The sequence below is a fragment of the Fringilla coelebs genome, assembly GCF_963513975.1.
Source record: "Fringilla coelebs genome assembly, chromosome: 9".
Classification (NCBI taxonomy): Eukaryota; Metazoa; Chordata; class Aves; order Passeriformes; family Fringillidae; genus Fringilla; species Fringilla coelebs.
The window spans coordinates 17482991-17498253 of record NC_140067.1 but is presented as its reverse complement, the minus strand read 5'-3'; the positions used below and the strand labels follow the sequence as shown (position 1 = coordinate 17498253).

Here is a 15263-nt window from a genome sequence, read left to right as displayed (position 1 = left end):
ACAGCGCCTGGCTTATAGGACAGGTGAGGTACTAAGCCCTGAACACCTGAAACTTACTTTCTGTCTTGTGTGACCGGTGAGCCTTGACAGGGTCCGCTACGCAGGCTGTGAGGGGATAGAGGATGTGATCTAGCTGAGCAGTTGCGTCCAAAGTCCTGTGTGCTGAGGGAAGGACTCGCATATTTAGCCCTTCAGAATGCACGGGATCAAAGTTAATTAACCCAACATCGCTGCTGCATGACCAGCTGCCCCACAGAGCAGCCACTTCCGAGCTGGGGTGTCCCTCGACACCCAGCTAAAGGGTTGCAGAGGATGAAGCTGGCTATCCAGTGGCGTCCAGTTTCACCAGAATTCCAAGAGGAGAAGGGAGGGGTGGTACAAGGGCCTGATGACACCAAACAGGCAGAGGGACACGGACCGTAGGCATGTCCAGGTGCACATGTCCAGATAGGCCTGCGCCGGGGGATGCGGTGGCGGGGGCTGGAGCCCGTCCGTCCCTCAACTCCTCTCTCCTCCCTTTCCTCGAAGACCTCCGCTGTGCTTGCTCAACCCAGCGGTGCCCGAGCGCCTCCGCAGCCAAGCTGGGCGGCCCCGGGGCGAGGCCTCGGTCCCGCCTCTGCGCTGCCCTGCTCCATATATGCCGGGGCGGCCCTCCCGCAGCAGATCCCTCACCGCGCCCAGGATGCTGCGCACCGCCCCGCCACAGGCGCTGCTGCTCGGCGCGCTGCTGTGGCCCCTGGCCGCCGGTGAGTGACGGCCCGCGGGACGGGGCGGGATGGGAGGGATGGCGCCGGCGGTCGGTCCCTCGGAGCCCCAGGACGGGGTGTCCCTGAGGGAGTCCGAGGAGAGCCGCCCCCGCGCTGGCGGGCAGGGGACAGGGACGCGCTCCGGGCCGGCCCCGCGCAGCGCTCCGCCGCCCGGCTGCCGGGTTCCTCACTGGCCGCGGCCGTGCTGGGAGCGGGGACGTCCTCGGCGGTGGGCAGCTGGAGTGAAGTCGCAAGATTTCCTCCCGTTGTTCCCAGGTCCGAGCTTGTCGAGGGGTTTCCAAAGGTTACAGGGTTGCGAGGGGTTTTCCCGTCCGGCTTCGTCCTAGGCATTTCCCCGAAGCAGATGTGGCTGGCCAAAAATGCGCTTGAGGGGGACACGAACTCATGCCGGGGTGGCCTCTCTCAGATGCTGTAGGTGTGTAGGGTAACCACTGATTTTTAAAAAGACTTTATCTTTCCAAGATATGTAAATGGGAATCTAGGAGCTAACGCCTTCTGCAGCAGATACAACTAGAGATGATTTTGAGCTGTGCCTTATTTGTTCAGTGCTTGAACGTTCTCGTGCATGTTCAAGCTTTTGTATCTTCGCAGAGGTCTTGGATAAATGAAGCATTAAACAGAACTCCAAATTAACTCATCAATTTCAGAGTTACAAGACAGAAAATAATTTTCTTCTCATTCTTCACTTCTGCCAGGACACATTCCTTTAGTAAGATGAACAGTGTTTTCCTAAGGGCCGGACTGAGAAACAAGAAAATGTTTCCAAGTTGCAATTAATGGCAACTGATTCATTTAACGGGACAATGACTGCAGGGAAACAGGACTTATATATAATATGACTGATGGCACTCTTTTCTGTATTAAAAGGCAATAACGACCTACCAACAGCAGTCAATATAACTTGGTCTTCAATCAATTTTAAAACTATACTACAGTGGCAACCAAAACCATCAGGCTACTTCTATACTGTAGAAATACATGGGTAAGTAGATAACTGTGATATGTTCATTAATGACAATTGAAGAAAATGAAAAGAGTGTGTTTGAGTATTCCTAAAAGTGAAAGCAACAGGAAAAGTGCCCAAATGTTAGGATTTAGGAAAACTGCCAACCCAGGTGTTAATACTTCTAAGTGTCCAGCTGTAAAAATATCAGGTTTAGACTTCTGGTTTTGCCCACTTTAGAAATGGAGAGATGAGCTTTAGATCAGTATTTCAGCTGTGGGGTTTGGTGCTGCTCGAGAGAGCCAGCCAAGATACTTGAAGGAGTTGATACTCAACCTGACATACCACGTATTAGACAGAACTTCACCTTTTTATGTCTTTCAAGGTGTCTGGACTTGTGTCTTCAGTCTTGGGAGGTGCCTAATAAATGAGTCTGCATTTTATTCTAATTGGTGAATCACAGTAATTAATAATTTTTTCTTGCTGGGTAATACTAAAAATTACCTTTGTTCATCTACCTCTGTCAAGATACCATGTTTTATATAAGCTGTAAAATATTGTGGACATAAAACATAGCCAGCTTATGTGAAATGCCTAATACCTTTTTCAGAACTGCACAAAACTTTCCATGAAGTTCAGTACTAAATCTGTGCTGGTTTTAGCTCCCATTTTAATACATAGAGCATTATTAAATGTGCCCTAAGGGGAAAATGCATCATCAAACTTCCTACATATTAATGAAAAAGTGGTACTGTAGTCTCTACTGTCTCTAAAAGTGGCATAAAAATGAGTGTTCTCTCATGACTAAAAACTGAAATACCAGTGTAATGGCTTAATGTTCTCTTTCATTCTTTAGGAGTGATTTGATTAATTGACTTAAAAGCACACACTTAGCAGAACACATTTTATGGAATTTTTGAGTCTGGAGTTTCTTTCCAGACATTTTGCTTGCAAAAAACTGAAATCTGTTTGCCTGAGATTCAGTATAAAATCAGGTGTAGTTCTGCAGCAGAGGCATCTCTTTTAACTAAAGTTGCTGTTATGGAGGTAAAGGGATTAAATGTTTGCTTTCTTGTGTATGTATATTTACAGAGTACATTTGTTTCATCAAAAAGGTCAAACCTCTATTCCCTTCAGTGCATTTCTTGTGGGACTGTTCCTCACTGATCTGTGACAAAAGAAAACTGATGAAGTGAGTTCAGCTGGCTCTAAACAAGGAAACTTGATCTACTTTGAGAAAAAAACACTTTGTTAATATTCAAACAGTCAGCACTCACTCTTCCAGCTGAGATCACACAATTTTTGCTCTCCTTAATTCACCAGCAAAAAGAGGGAAAAGAATTGAAGGAGTAATATCTAACCTGTTTTTTTGTTCCTTCCTGTGAGGAAGTAAAATGAGAAATTGACATTTTTCATAGTCTCATTGTCATTTTGCAAGCAAATGGACCCACTTTCTATCATTTAAAAATCAAGAGGAGTGCATGGTTCATGCTTTTTGTCAATGTTTTTAAATTGCAATTCTGCTTTGAAATTTGCTGCTACTCTCTGGTTCTTAGTAGAATTTGCATAGATGCAAAACCAAATGTGTCCTATAGCACATTTCTGTAATTATTATTGATCATAATTGATTTACTTAATTCTGCTTTGAATTGTGAAATACAGCTGTACAAGATAGTGGTTTTTGAGGTTTTCTCTTCTCCTTTTAGCCTGCAAGGCTGTTCTACTGGATGAGGGAAATCTATACAGTTTGAGTGGGAAAATATTTTTAACATATCTAAATATATGATACCTATATGTCTGGTTCAAAAGTGTTGACACTTCCTTCTTGCTCTTTTCAGACAGACATCTGATGTGAAGAGAAAATGCATACTGACATCAGAAACAGAGTGTGATGTTACTGATGTGCTCAGGAATGTAAAGGAGGCCTATACAGCGCACATACTGTCTGTAAAGCTTGCGGAGATGGATAACTTTGAAGAGCCACCTTTTGCAGTCTCTGAAAAATTTATACCCTATAGCCAGAGTAAGTAGGATTGCCAATTTAATCTTACTATAAATGTATTTTCAAGATTACTTCTGTTGATCTAAACAAGGTTTAGATTGAGCTTAAAGGTTTTTTTCTATACATTCTTACAGTAACCCTGCTGATACTGGAAAAGAAGATATTCAGTCATAAAGGTTTCCCTGCTGCAGGGGAGGGTGAAAGATTTTAGTTACCATTTGTTTCTCACTGCACTGAGTAGACCATTTAGTTAATATTATGTACTAGGTGAGGATACTTGTTTACAATCTAGGCCTTCACTGGCTTGGTAAACTTGTAATAGATTTGAGACGGGAAGGTAATGGAGGGCAGAAGGAAAAAGAGCATGTACTATATAAATGATGTCATTTTTTTAATTCTAAAAATCTTTGTTTAGCTGTTATTGGAAAACCAGAGATAAAGGATTATTCACAAAAAGGTTCCAAACTGAATGTCATGTTCAAAGATCCACTTACACCATATATGTTTCCTAATGGAAGCTTTCTGAGTATTCAAGATATTTTCCAGCATGACCTGGAATACAAACTCTATTACTGGAAAGATCAAAGTTCTGGAAAGGTAAGGTCTAACTCTAGTTTTCATTCTGTAATAATTGTTACATTCTATGGAGTTACACAATTTCTGTGCTACCTTTAGAGTTGACACTTGAAATATTATTTTCCTTTACAGAAAGATGTAACAACAAAAAGCCATAATTTTGAAGTAAGCGTTGACAGTGGAAAGAACTATTGCTTCTATGTCCAGGGAATCATTCCCTCTCGCAGAGAAAATCGTAGTGGCCGAGAAAGCAGGGTGCGCTGTACCAGTGTAGAAAGGAATATCTTAGATGGTAAGTATCAAGTGAGGTTTGTCATTCAGCCTTTACTATTCTAACAAAAACCCCACGTCTTTAAATTCTGGTGCCGGCAATAAAATAAACTATTTACCATGTAAGTTAAATACACAGTTGGAACATGGAAATTCATGGGAAGAACTCACTTTAAGTACGAGTCCACCATCTTTAGTTAGTTGGAGCTGGTTTTAGGGTTTTGCCCAACTGTTTTGGTTAAAATGTCTGAGTTGATGACTGGTGTCTGAGGTTGCAGATGTCGTCACTAGCCTTCAGCTTCATTTTTGTTTCCAATTGTTTTCCTTGGATCCTTCCAATAGCAGGTGCCATAGTAAGTGCTTGAAGGATTAGCTCTAAAACATAGAAGTTCAGGAAACCTGTATATCCATTTACTTGTAGTATGAAATGACCTTTAGTTATGCCAAAAGCAGATGATGAGAATAAGTCTTTCTTTCCTGTTCCAAGGTCAGAGGTTGGCACGTAGACTTCTTTAGCAAGTGTAGGTGAATCAGCCAGCCATTTCAGACTAGCCATTTGGATAACACTCTTTTCAATATACAGTTGTCAATATTACTTAAATAATATCACATTGCTGTACTGTATCTTTCTTCTCCATGAGTAAGAATATTTGCACTCTAGAAAAACTCTTCTAAAATGGCAAATGAACTCAAATTAGCTTTCTAATCCAGAGAATTTACCACAAAAGTGATAAATTGCAATTTTATTAAAATTTAAACAGAAAAATCTTCTCTTGGTGTTTTCTAGCTTGTAACCTAGAATAGATTTTCACTTGGACAGAAATAATGTACAGGCAGGGGGAGTGGTTTAACTTATTCTTATAGTGTTAGCATGGTACTTTGGTGCACTAACTAAACTAGATTAAAACCTAGAGTGAACCAGGTAGAATAAAACTTTACTTCAGTTCAACAAATTCATGTTAAAATGTATTCAGTTCACACTGAAGTGGTGACTCCACTTCTGTGAGACTAACATATAGAAAGCATTTTTTCGTTCACTGGAATGAGTGCTAAGAGTTTGTAGCACTGTGACATTGTGGGTTCTGAAAACTGAGTCTTGGAATTTTTTTTTCCCTACAGAATATGGAACAGAATTCTTTATCATCTTAGCAGTGGTAGCAGTTGCAGTCATCATTCTCACCATTGTCCTTCCAGTGGTTCTGTGTAAACGCAAGAAAGCAAAGAAAGCAAGAGCTGTGAGAGAAAAGGAGCTGCTTAATGGTGTCTAAGGAAAAAGTATTGCAGACACTAGTGGCAGAGCCAAAGCAGAAAAAATGCCAGCAACAAAATTGAATAATTGAGTGGAGCCTTTTAGGCTCTCTGAAATAGGAATTCTGAAGCCCAAACTTTATGTGGATTAAAAACATCCACTAGACAGTACAGACGAAAAATTCACTAATGTCATTAGTGGCCAGAGGCTGGAAGAGCATTCTGGTTATCTGTTACAATCATAGCATTATAGAATGTGCTGAGTTGGAAGAGACCCATCAGGATCATTGAGTCCAAGTCCTGGCCCAGCACAGCACCATCCCCACAGCTCACACCCTGTGCCTGAGAGTGTTGTCTCACAGCTTCTTGACCTCTGCCAGGCTGCTGCTGTGACCACTTCCCCGGGGAGCCTGTTCCAGTGTCCAAACACCCTCTGGGTGAAAATCTTTTCCCTGATACCAAACCAAAACCTTCCCTGACTCAGCTTCATGCTGGTTTTTTGAGTCGTGTCACTGGTCACAGGAGTGAAGAGATTGGCACCCGTCCCTCTGCTTCCTTTCGCGAGGTTGTTGAAGCGTCTCCCCTCGGTCTCCTTTTCTCCAGGCTGAACAGACCAAGTGACCTCAGCCACTCCTCACACAGCTTCCCTTCTGGAGCCTTCACCATCCTTGTTACCCTCCTTTGGACTCTCTCTAACAGCTCAATGTCTTTTTTGCATTGTGGCACCCAGAACTGCCCCAGCACTCGAGGTGAGGCCGCCCCAGCTCGGAGCAGAGGGGGACAGTCCCCTGCCTTGCCTGGCTGTGATGCTGTTCCCGATGTTCCCAGGACAGGGATGTCTCCTGGCTGCCAGGGCACTGCTGGCTCATGTTCAACTTTCCCTTGACCAGGTTCCCCAGGCCCCTCTCTGCTGTCCAGCCTCTCATTCCCCAGTCTGTCTGTACAAACAGGGTTGCTCCATGCCAGGTGCCGAGCCCAGCACTTCCCCCTGTAGAACTTCCTGGGGCTGGTGATTGCTCCTCTCTAAATTGCCAAGGTCTCTTTACAGAGATTTTTCCTAGACTGTTCCCAAGCCCCTTCTATTGTCCTGTCAAACAGGATTCTGAACTAGAGGTACTTTTAACTTGATCAGCATGGCCTTATTGAGCCAGAATATTTACGGTACTTGTAAGGGGAAAAACACTACTTTTGAAAAAAAGGTGTCCTTTACCTAACTAAAAGGAATATTTTTCTGTTTCTATGAAACAAACTCTGTATTTATCTGCCTCTTAACAATATTAACTGGTGAAATAATAGTTCAGATGCCACAAAATTGCTACTATTATTTTTGCACTTCTTGGATAAAATTAACTTGGTTTGTTTATCTTTGGATGCAGACAAAGGTAAACAAACTGAAACTACTGCACTGGCAACTTGTAAGAAACACTATTGAAGCAGGTACTTGCTATTTACCTGGAAAGTATATCCAGTTACACTACACCTAGAGTTATATAGACAAGGGAGTCTGATAGTTCCAACTAAGTGTTCAAACAAACACTTTGCAGGCTTTGAGTCAACAGTAACTCACTTCAGCAAGCACTGTATAGGTAGCATTATTTACTGCATTTTGAACATAATTTTTAATTAACAGTTGAATGGTTTCTATGGTGTAGATACAAATCATCTTGGTGATGGGATTTGGAGATATCCATTGCTTTGACTTTTAGTATTTATTTTATAAACGAGAATCTAATTTTTATACTGGTGTTATCTGTATTTATGATGGTAATTTATACTTTTCTAGTGAAATAAAGGTGACTGGAAACATAAGTCTTTCTTTTCCTTTTCAAAACAATGTACAGTATTAATTCCAGAACTAAATTAAATATACATTTAGGAAACTTATTTTGGGACAGCAGTGTAGGCAAACTGCCACAATCTAACAAGTGTATAAAGCAGACTACCAGGGCACCTGCAAGGATAAAACCAGGAGAAGCCACAGTTCACAAATTGGAGGTTTTGAAGAGTTCCAAGTCACATTTCTGCTGTCCTCTTACATGAGCAACGGGTCAGGGTTTGCATTCACAGCTTCTCCTTCCATTCCTACAGTGCTGCCTGTACTTGTGCTTGTGCTACTGATGTTCATTCAAGGCATTATGGGCCTGCCCCAGAGATGAGAACTGCTAATGATGGGTGGTCAGCATACACAAACACAAAATTTCAACAGAATAGAAAAAAATCACCTTGTAGCTGGAACTAAGTGGTCGTGGATCTCAACACTTTATACATGCCTTAAAAGAAGATACCCACTGTATTCATGAGAAGGAATACCTTACAAAATTAATATCCCAATCTAACAATTTGCACAGAATTGTATTTTTATTTTTCATCCCTGCTGTACTATAGCTATCATCTGTGTATGGGTTAAAACTCCTGGGAATGTGAAAGTGTGGTTTATGGGGGGTTTTCTTGGGTCTTTAATTCCTCTTTTTATGGAGGGAAGAAGAGCACCAGAATTCCCCCCCAAAACCCTGTTTGCTTCATGTTGAGCAATAAATGCTTAATGAATTTTCTGCATAAGCCTTATATGGAGAAGGACTCTTACAACAGCAATCAAAAACACGAGAGCTCGTGGGAGTCAATTTAAAAACATTCCAAAGTTGTCATCATTACTTCCCTTCCCTGAGGCACTCTGCCTCCTCAGCTTCATTCAGTGCCAGACTCACAAAAGGGAAGAGCTAATAGGAAAAGGAAAGCCTGTAATTACAGCATAGCATTTATTAAATTAGGCCATGCAGTTGCTTGTCATAAACGACACAGTATGCTATAAATCATACTTCGTTACTTAAAGAGATTCTGGGTTTGTTCTGAATATGGGGGGAGGGAAGGAGGGGAGAAGGGACACCCACGTGATCGCAAACAAGTCCCTTAAATGGTAAAAGAGAGACCCCCTGACTGCACAAGTTCTGGAAGTCTGAAGCACTTCTGTTTCCTAGCTGCAGTATGTTATCATCCAACAATGCTGAGTAACCAGAGTCACGGGGCTCACAGATCCTATTTCAAGAGGGTGTTTTCTGTTTGTGGAGACAGTTGAGAAAGGGGCTTCTTAATTGCAAACTTCTGCAAGTTCTATTTCTTGGGCTGAACCCACACAAAATGTTTTATGCAGAGACTTTCTCAGAGTATTGGGTTGGACAGAAGTTGTTATACCAATAAAGGTGTTGTCACTAGGAAGAAAGACTAGGCCCACACATGCGGCCACTTCAGCACTGTACGGATTTAAGATGAAGCCAGACACACAAGGAATGGATATGAGGAAGGGAAGGCTTTTCCTATGCACCTAAGTTCCCTGGCTCCTCTTCTAAGCAGGCTTCTGTAAGCAAGCATGTTCCTATTGATGCTCCCTATTCCTCTGTTCCACTTAGCTCCACCATCGGAAAAAGGTATTCAATATCTCAAGTGGATAAATACATTTACATTGTTTCCCTCACACAGTATTTGTGCCCTCTCCTTGTACAAGTGAAGGCGTAACACTGTACATTTTAACAAGCCTGCTTTAAAACCATGTTCTTCTTCAGGCAAGCAAATAAAGGCTGATGCTGTTCTGCTACTTTTCTGTCAGCCCTAACAGCAACACAAACAATAAAATTACTGCCTTTACTTGAACAACTGTAGAGGACTTCAAAAGTGCATGATGGATATGGCAGCAAACAGACTCAGCTTTCCAGTGTGAGAAGGCTGCTGCTGAGAGGCATGTAATGATAAGAACGTGATTATGAGCTTAACTTGGATCACTAGTTATGTGGCAACTCATGACAAAGTTTTCTGCATGAAGTGAGAATAAACAGCTGTGATAGATTACCCTGTCAGTTCAGTTTCGTAAAACTGATTATTTTGCAGGTTAGTAGTGATTGCCACAGTTTCAGAACCTTGTAATACACATTATCAGACCCAAGAGTCAACTGAATAATCTTCTAATTACACAGAATTTATCCACATACAACTAACCATGCTTTCTATAGCCTATGTTTGTCCTGGTGTGCATGTTTGAAAATATGACAGGAAAAGAACAACCTGCTGGACAGGACAGAAGCAGGAACTGGTCAGCTGAAAATCTTTCCACAACCCTTAGGTGTGGTGTTACTCACCATGGCATATGCTCCCTCACAGACTACGCCCAGTCTGTCCCTTACAAAGACAAACTGCCACAGAGAACTGCCCTTCCCTTATTTGATGCGTGTGTCCTCCAGGGTTCTACAGCAGAACTTTCAGCAAAGCTCAGGACAAAAAGATGTGCTACAGATCTCTTCCTTGCAACATATATTGAGAAACCTTCCCACCATGAGATCCTTCTGCTTCTTCTGGCACAGGCTCTCATTCAGCCCACGGAACCTCTTGCAGCACCCCCCCCAAAGGACCCAGAAAGAACATCTTTCCCTGTAACTCCTCAGCCTCTAACTGTAGCTGAATTAGCCAAGTTCACAGCAAGATTTCCCTCAGGGGTGGTTTCTTCCAGAAAAACCTGCCAGTACCTGGTTATAAACATGCAGCCACCTTGACTGCCTCCAGGGTTTCACAGCCAGGCTGTCCCAGATGTCCAATTGCAGAGTTTGCACCTATTTCTCATCTTGTCAAAAGCAACATATTTGTGTGACTGGCTCCTGTAAGAAGCTTGAAATGCTTCTGCTCCTGGCTTCCCCTTGCTCCTTTCTTGATGTATCCCTTCCTCTCCTCCATCCCCTACTGATTCTCATTACTTATTTTTCATGAGAGATGAACCCTCTGCTTTATTTCTTCAGAAAGGTAGGCAGGATCCCATTTTAATCATAATATAGACATATCAATAGCATGGAAGCATTATTTTTTTATCTTCTACAGCTCCCCTTGGTCAGTATTATTGAGACAGTAACTTTCAGATCATTCACTAGCACTGCTCCAAGTACCTCACTGCACAATTAAATTTAAGTGTAATTTTTTTAGTGTCTTGTTTAAAATAGCAATGAAGTTATTAACACGAACTTACAGAAGCTTTACAGTTCCAGCATTTTCTTCTACTTTTATTTTCAAGTTTTCTACCGTATTACTTCAAGAAATATTTAAGTAGCAAAGTACTGACATTGGACATTGTTAAATTAAAAAAAAAAATCATTAAAAGAGGTTTAATTAAAACTCACCTTCCTTTCAACAGAGAAATATTTTCCCAGTGAGATCACATGGTAATTTTTTAATTAGCTATTCAGTAATTACACAACTCAATCAGCTAACATACTAGAAGAGCTAGAGTGACAAATGAGATTTTAAAACCTACTCCAATAGGAAGCACTCATTATTCCAGGGAAAAATGTGGGTTTTTTTAGTTGAGTTTTTTCATTTTAAAGAGTGCATCCTTGATTAACACAAAGGTTTCCCTCTGCTGCCTTCATACTTTACTATCCATTCACCCAAATACGTACATCTCCAGAGATAACACTCAGTCTGATTTCCCGGCTTTCCACTTGGTTCTTACACGACGGCTTGCTTCCAGAGAGCACCGAGGGTGCCACCACAGCCGTGTGTCAGTCAGTGCTGCAGGACCGTCACCCGCTCCTCCCTCCCCCCGCAGCCATCCATGGGAGCAGCGCCCCTGCACGTACAGCTTCTACCGTCAGCCATCGCCTCCGCAGGAATTCTGCAATCTGTGCCTGCTTTCTGCGCTTCGTGAGCCTACAAAAGGTGACACCAAGTGGTAAAAAGGGGCATAATCAGCACAGTAACAATCCAAATGTTCCTAAATGACTAACACACTGAGATCCAGTTTGAATCGAGATTTCACCAAAATTTGGAGGAAAAGGGCATGAGAAATCTATTAGATGCTCTCTTTTCTAATAATGAAAAGGAACAGAGAGAATGAACAGCTCAGTAAGATCTGATATTAAGGGCAGGAACACCTCTCCTCCTGAACACCTCCCATGTCCTATACAGCGCTTCCCTCTGACAGCTTCTTCAGGAATCTTGGACTGCAATATACCCTGTGTTGTCCAATATTCAAACATTGCTGGAAACAAGGCCCCAGTTAACAATCCATCAGTACTTACCTATTGTTTGCAAGTTGATGCTGAAGCCTGCACAAAACCATACTCCCTTCTCCTGACAAACTTCAGTCTCAGAATCTCAGGAATAGCTCAGAATTAGATTTTCATGCTGACTGTTAAGCTTCTTACTAGACTTTCTTTCCTGCTTCAAACAGAGTCCTCTTACTGCCTTTTTAACTCAGAGGAACAGACTAAGTACCTTACAGAAAGAACTGTAGTTGTCTAGAAGAACTGGAGAATGTTTTACTACTGCTGCATGCACATGACATAAATAGTGCTGTAGAAGCCCTGTGAATTATGCTAAAGTACAAGCTATGTTTGGAACTGTGATAACATGCTATTCCAGTGGCAAGGAAAAGAAATGCAAGGATAGGAATAGCTGGAAGGCAGCTGTGTTTGAAACCGGGGCTATTTTGGGCCATATGTGCCTTGAGTTCTGCTGAGCCTGTCTTGAAAAAGCAACCCCAAAAACACGTTTGGAAAAAAATGACTTTCCACTCCACAGCCAGTGATAGGCACAAGAAGTCAAAACAGGCCTCAGCTGAGAGGCTGCTCTTCTGTACCTGTCTATCAAGCAGGTCCCTACAGAATAAACTTGCAGACAACAAAATACATGGTGCCTGCAGGAGCTACTACTGTCTGTCAGACATAGCCCTACTAAAATTCCAACACCACTATTTTCATAATTGAAAAAAATGGAAAGCTTTTTTTTCTTAATCTAGTTAGCATGGATGGGCTGAGATTTGACCTTAGCCCTTAATTCCCTACTATGCTCCAAAAAGTTTTTGCACATGGTTCCTGGCTTTTCAGAGAAGTCTTGTTGCAATACATAATATTGCATCCAAGTTTTAAGAAGCCTCTGGCACACATGCTTTGCTTTTTAACCATTATTTTTTCCCAACACATTAAACCCTCTATAGATACTTCACCTTTCAGCGTGTTACCACGTCTGTCCCATCAGTTGCTTCTGATACAGCTGTGTTTAACTGTTGCTTTTGAGCCAACACATTCCTGCAGTAAAATACTACAATTAAGTAAATTAAGCTCAAGAAACATTAGCTTATTTCGGGGAGCACCTTTACACTTGTCATGATTCACAGTAATTAAAAGTAGCCAATTGTTTTTAGGACCTACTTGCTCTAAACCACTCAGGATAAGAAGCTTAAGGGTATATTTGGTTTTATAGAATGCCTCTTCAATTGCACACATGGATTGTCTTTCAAAGCAGCCTCCCCCAAACTTTCAATAATCAACATTAAAAAATTAGCTTTGATTTGGGCCAAACTCTTAAGTCACTTTAATGGAGAAAATTTGCTTAGTAGGTGGAGTTCCCTACTTCCACCCAAGTAAACCAGTCTCAGCATTTTATTTTTGTCTAGACAGAATTGACCTCATTTTTCCACTTCTGTTCTATTTTGGTTCATCATGTGTAGATGCCACTTGTTTCCCAAAATGAGGGATGGGTGGGAAATGACAGATGTTGGTTTGTGGACAAGCAGAGCAGGGAACAGGGCTGAGCACATAACTAATGTGCTCCTTCCACCAGTAAAAGCAATTGTGTTCACTCTTTGTGGTTCAGACTTGCCAAAGGCCACTAAGAGTGAGGTTTCTAAGCAGCGTTAAGAGAGACTAGTTTTTAAACTGTTAAGCCTGGTTTGTGAAAGATATATTCCACAAAAGTAAAGTGTCCAAGTTTCCCTTCTCTCCCACTTTAAAATGCCAACTAGATGATTATTCTTGCATTGTAGCATTCATTGCAGGATTACTGGCAAAATGTCTTCAGTTTCCCAAGTCAATCCCCAAGGAATTTGCTTAGGCCTATTATTCCTATTTAATCCCTGAATTTACTGTATTTTCCAAATTACTCTCTTAAAACAGCTTCTGTCTATGAGGTTCCAGGCTATCTGTCACCTGATTCTGCTTTTGAATTCAAGGAAAGAAAATTATGCAGAAGTTCAAAGGCGGCTTTGAAGATAACATTTTTTCTAAGGTTTTTAACATGAAAGACAAGCTGCTTTCATAATAACCCAACTTGAATGATAGAATGGTTGAATAAAATCAGTTTCACCCTCTGAGTAGGTGTGACAGGCTGGATTTCATCAGAACATATAAACAAACATAGGGACCTGCAATGTGCACAGCCATTCTCAACTTCCCAGTGAAGTTTCAGGCATCACAATAAAAACCTGACTGTGTCCAGACCACTGGCAAGAGCCTTGAACCACAACATGTGAAGGGAAAACCACCAACCCACCTCCTCCTGGCCCAGCTACACATCCCTGATTAGTAAAATCAAGAAACCTCTCAAGAAACCTCTCGCCATGCTCAAGAAAGAGATTTGCACAAAGTATCTGGCTATGTACACCTAGTAAAGAAGCATATAGATTATACACAGAAATAACTGTTTTGAACAGCAGCCTTGTAAGCAGAAATTTGAACTTGCACACTGTTGATTTTCTTCTTCTTCTGTTGTGGTTTATTTTCTCTATAAAACCTAGGCAACCTTTCCACCCCACTATTTTTTGCAGTGGGATTTCAGATGATCATTACCATGGATGTTTCTATAGACATCTCATGGTACCAGAGACAATTAAATTTAAATTTTAATAATGGATTTTTAACTTCTACCTCATTGTATCTAAAAAATAAACGTACGTATTAAACATCCCCACCACATCACAGAAATTCCTCTCTTTCCTCCTCTAACTCATCAATCTAATTGAACAACATTTTGATTTGTAAGACTGCATTCTTGGTTGAGACATTTTCTTTCAAAGGGAGGTCTACCCTTTAAGAATGCTTTACAATACACTTGTTGCACAACTAATCTCAGTTAAGAAAAGAAAAAATCCGTACTTGTTAGCATTAAAAAACACTGATCACTTAAATATCAAGTCAATTCAAGCATATCTTGGCTGCACTTTTACACTACTGTGTTTCAAGTATCCTGATAGGTGGTATGTCTACCACAACAAAGGAAAACAATTAAAAATTACAAATACAATAAATGTGGAAAAATATTAACTTATTATCCTCAAAGTACAAAGATTAGGGAGCACTCAAAAGAATTACATACTGATATTATGTTAATCTTACTCAGGCCCTTCTAAAATCAACAAAGGGAAAAGAAGTGGCCAGGAGACAAAGGAGAGGCCAGGATCACAGAATATTGTGAGCTGGAAGGGACCCACAAGGATCAAGTCCAGCTCTTAGGTCAATGGCTCATACATAATTAGCAACACACTACAGCCAACTGAGCCAACCTCAGTGCAGACTTCGAGCAGGTTAATGCATCTATAATCCCATTGCTCTTAGCACGTGTCTTCAAGAGCTGAGCTCACCTACTTGGTTAAGCCTAAACCGGATGGCATCACCTGGCTGATTCCAGGGCAAATTTCAGACAGCAC

General features: G+C 41.5%; 1 protein-coding gene and 1 long non-coding RNA gene across 2 annotated transcripts; one reads left to right on the top strand and one right to left on the bottom strand.

Moving 5' to 3' along the window:
• Window positions 1-312: 312 nt before the first annotated feature.
• Window positions 313-7601, top strand: F3 (coagulation factor III, tissue factor; the record flags this gene model as incomplete). The annotated part of the gene is given in 10 exon segments (XM_084211427.1): window positions 313-420; window positions 424-436; window positions 439-476; window positions 478-653; window positions 655-746; window positions 1635-1749; window positions 3549-3733; window positions 4128-4309; window positions 4421-4580; window positions 5678-7601. Coding segments are annotated over 10 exon segments (1218 nt in total). The 3' UTR covers window positions 5827-7601.
• LOC311157052 lies at window positions 5636-12069 on the bottom strand. Its single transcript, XR_014616385.1, has 3 exons — window positions 11860-12069; window positions 11239-11488; window positions 5636-5757 (listed from the first exon to the last, which is right to left on the bottom strand). It is a non-coding gene; the product is annotated as an uncharacterized lncRNA (long non-coding RNA).
• Window positions 12070-15263: the final 3194 nt, after the last annotated feature.